Source organism: Sinocyclocheilus rhinocerous, unplaced genomic scaffold (assembly GCF_001515625.1).
Source record: "Sinocyclocheilus rhinocerous isolate Xijiao unplaced genomic scaffold, SAMN03320098_v1.1 scaffold88, whole genome shotgun sequence".
Lineage (NCBI taxonomy): Eukaryota > Metazoa > Chordata > Actinopteri > Cypriniformes > Cyprinidae > Sinocyclocheilus > Sinocyclocheilus rhinocerous.
The window spans coordinates 549,663-551,464 of record NW_015652292.1 but is presented as its reverse complement, the minus strand read 5'-3'; the positions used below and the strand labels follow the sequence as shown (position 1 = coordinate 551,464).

General features: G+C 36.3%; 1 protein-coding gene across 3 annotated transcripts in view; it reads right to left on the bottom strand.

Annotated features, from left to right (window-relative positions):
- LOC107714455 (cyclin N-terminal domain-containing protein 2-like) overlaps positions 1 to 1,802 on the bottom strand; it is an 8,430-nt gene that overhangs the window by 1,462 nt on the left and 5,166 nt on the right. For 2 of the 3 annotated variants that reach the window (XM_016520295.1, XM_016520296.1), the window contains exons 6-7: positions 694 to 849; positions 469 to 627 (exon numbers count right to left, since the gene is read on the bottom strand). In XM_016520295.1, coding sequence (XP_016375781.1) covers positions 469 to 627; positions 694 to 849 — 315 coding nt within the window. The remainder of the gene's footprint in view (positions 1 to 468; positions 628 to 693; positions 850 to 1,802) is intronic. The other variant, XM_016520297.1, reaches the window with a different exon arrangement.

Sequence of the window (1,802 nt, the reverse complement as noted above, 5' to 3'; positions counted from 1 at the left end):
AAAAAAAAAAAAAAAAACACCACACACACCCCCCTCATTAAAAGGTTTGGAACGACTTTGGGGTGAGTAAATAACAGAATTTCCATTTTTTATTTCCTCAACCACCCTTGCACACCTGTAAGTAACTGATAGGCGTGTAGACAACAACAAATGGAAAAAAAAAAAAACATGAATCCAAAAAACAAAAAAAAACTCTTTTTTTTTTCCCCATTAAACCATATTTAACTAGTCTTTTGCCATATTTTAAAGACTAATTATGAAACTACGTATGTACTTGAGAGGGGCAAAAAAAAAAAAAAAAAAAGCTTAATTTAAAATTTAAACTATACATTTTCATTTTACTGCAAATAACATGCAGTGTCCAAAAACATTACATTCAGATCACAATTAAGTACATATTTTTAAACATCTGTAATAAAGTACTTTAAGTATGCTAAAGTGTACTTTACTCAAGGGAAGTTAACCGACCTTGTCACTGCAGCGTGCGATGGAAGCCGAGATGAGAAGAAAATTAAGAGGGGGACAGTGATAGAGATCAAACTTGAGCCCAGTTAAAACCCTCCTCTCCATCCGCAGCAGTTGTTTCTTACTGTAGGCGTTTTCCATCAGATAGCAGAGCTCTGACACCTGACAAACATTACCATGTTAAGAGTGTCAAGTTTCCATTAAACATTGGTTTAAATACTCAAGTACCTCTGGTAACAGACATTCCTCTTTTTTAGCAGCCAGAAAAAGGCAAACCACACCCAGTAACTGCAGGCCAGAGATGGACACTTTGATGAGCCTTAGTGCTCGATTCAACAGGTGCACTGCCAGATACAACGTTTCCTCTGAGAACTGGAACACTTCCTGAGGTGAAAACAAGCATCCTTTACAAATTCAAAGAGACTGCGATAACACCTTATTCTTACAAAAATTTTATATTTAGCATAATATACAGTACTGGTCAAAAGTTAGCAATTAAGATTTAAAAACCAAGGCTGCATTTGATTAAAAACACAGTAAACAATATCATGAAATGAGTTCATTTAAAAACCGTTTTTTTGTAATTTTACTATATTTTTCAACAGCCATTACTCCAGTCTTCAGTGTCACATGATCTTTCAGAAATCATTTAAGAACAGTGTTTAAGAAACATTTCTTATTAATGTTGAAAAAAAGTTGCGCTGCTTAATATTTGTGGAAACCATGAAACACTACCAAAGATTTGGAGACTTAAAGGGGGAGCCGTACAAATTGCATATTCACTCTAATAGTTAGCTAGCTCTCATGGGAAGCTTTCAAAGCCGCAGAAATCACGCAGATTAATCTAGATTAGATGACGACTGTTCGCTCTGCTCTTGAAATCCTTTTTAAATCTCAGATTTGGCTTAAAGGGATAGTTCACCCAAAAATGAAAATTCTGTCATTAATTACTCACCCTCATGTCGTTCCAAACACGTAAGACCTCTCTGACCCTCCCATAGACAGCAAGGGTCCTTACACGATCAACGTCCAGAAACGTAGCAAGGAGATCGGTAAAATAATCCATGGGACATCAGTGGTTCAACCGTAATATTACGACGCTACGAGAATACTTTGTGCACAAAAGAAAACAAAAATAACGACTTTATAGGAGACGAATTGTTGAATAAAGTCGTTATTTTTGTTTTCTTTTGGGCACAAGACGTATTCTCGTAGCTTAGTAATATTATGGTTGAACCACTGGTCACATGGATTATTTTACCAATCTCCTTGCTACGTTTCTGGACATTGATCGTGTAAGGACCCTTGCTGTCTATGGGAGGGTCAGAGAGCTCTCA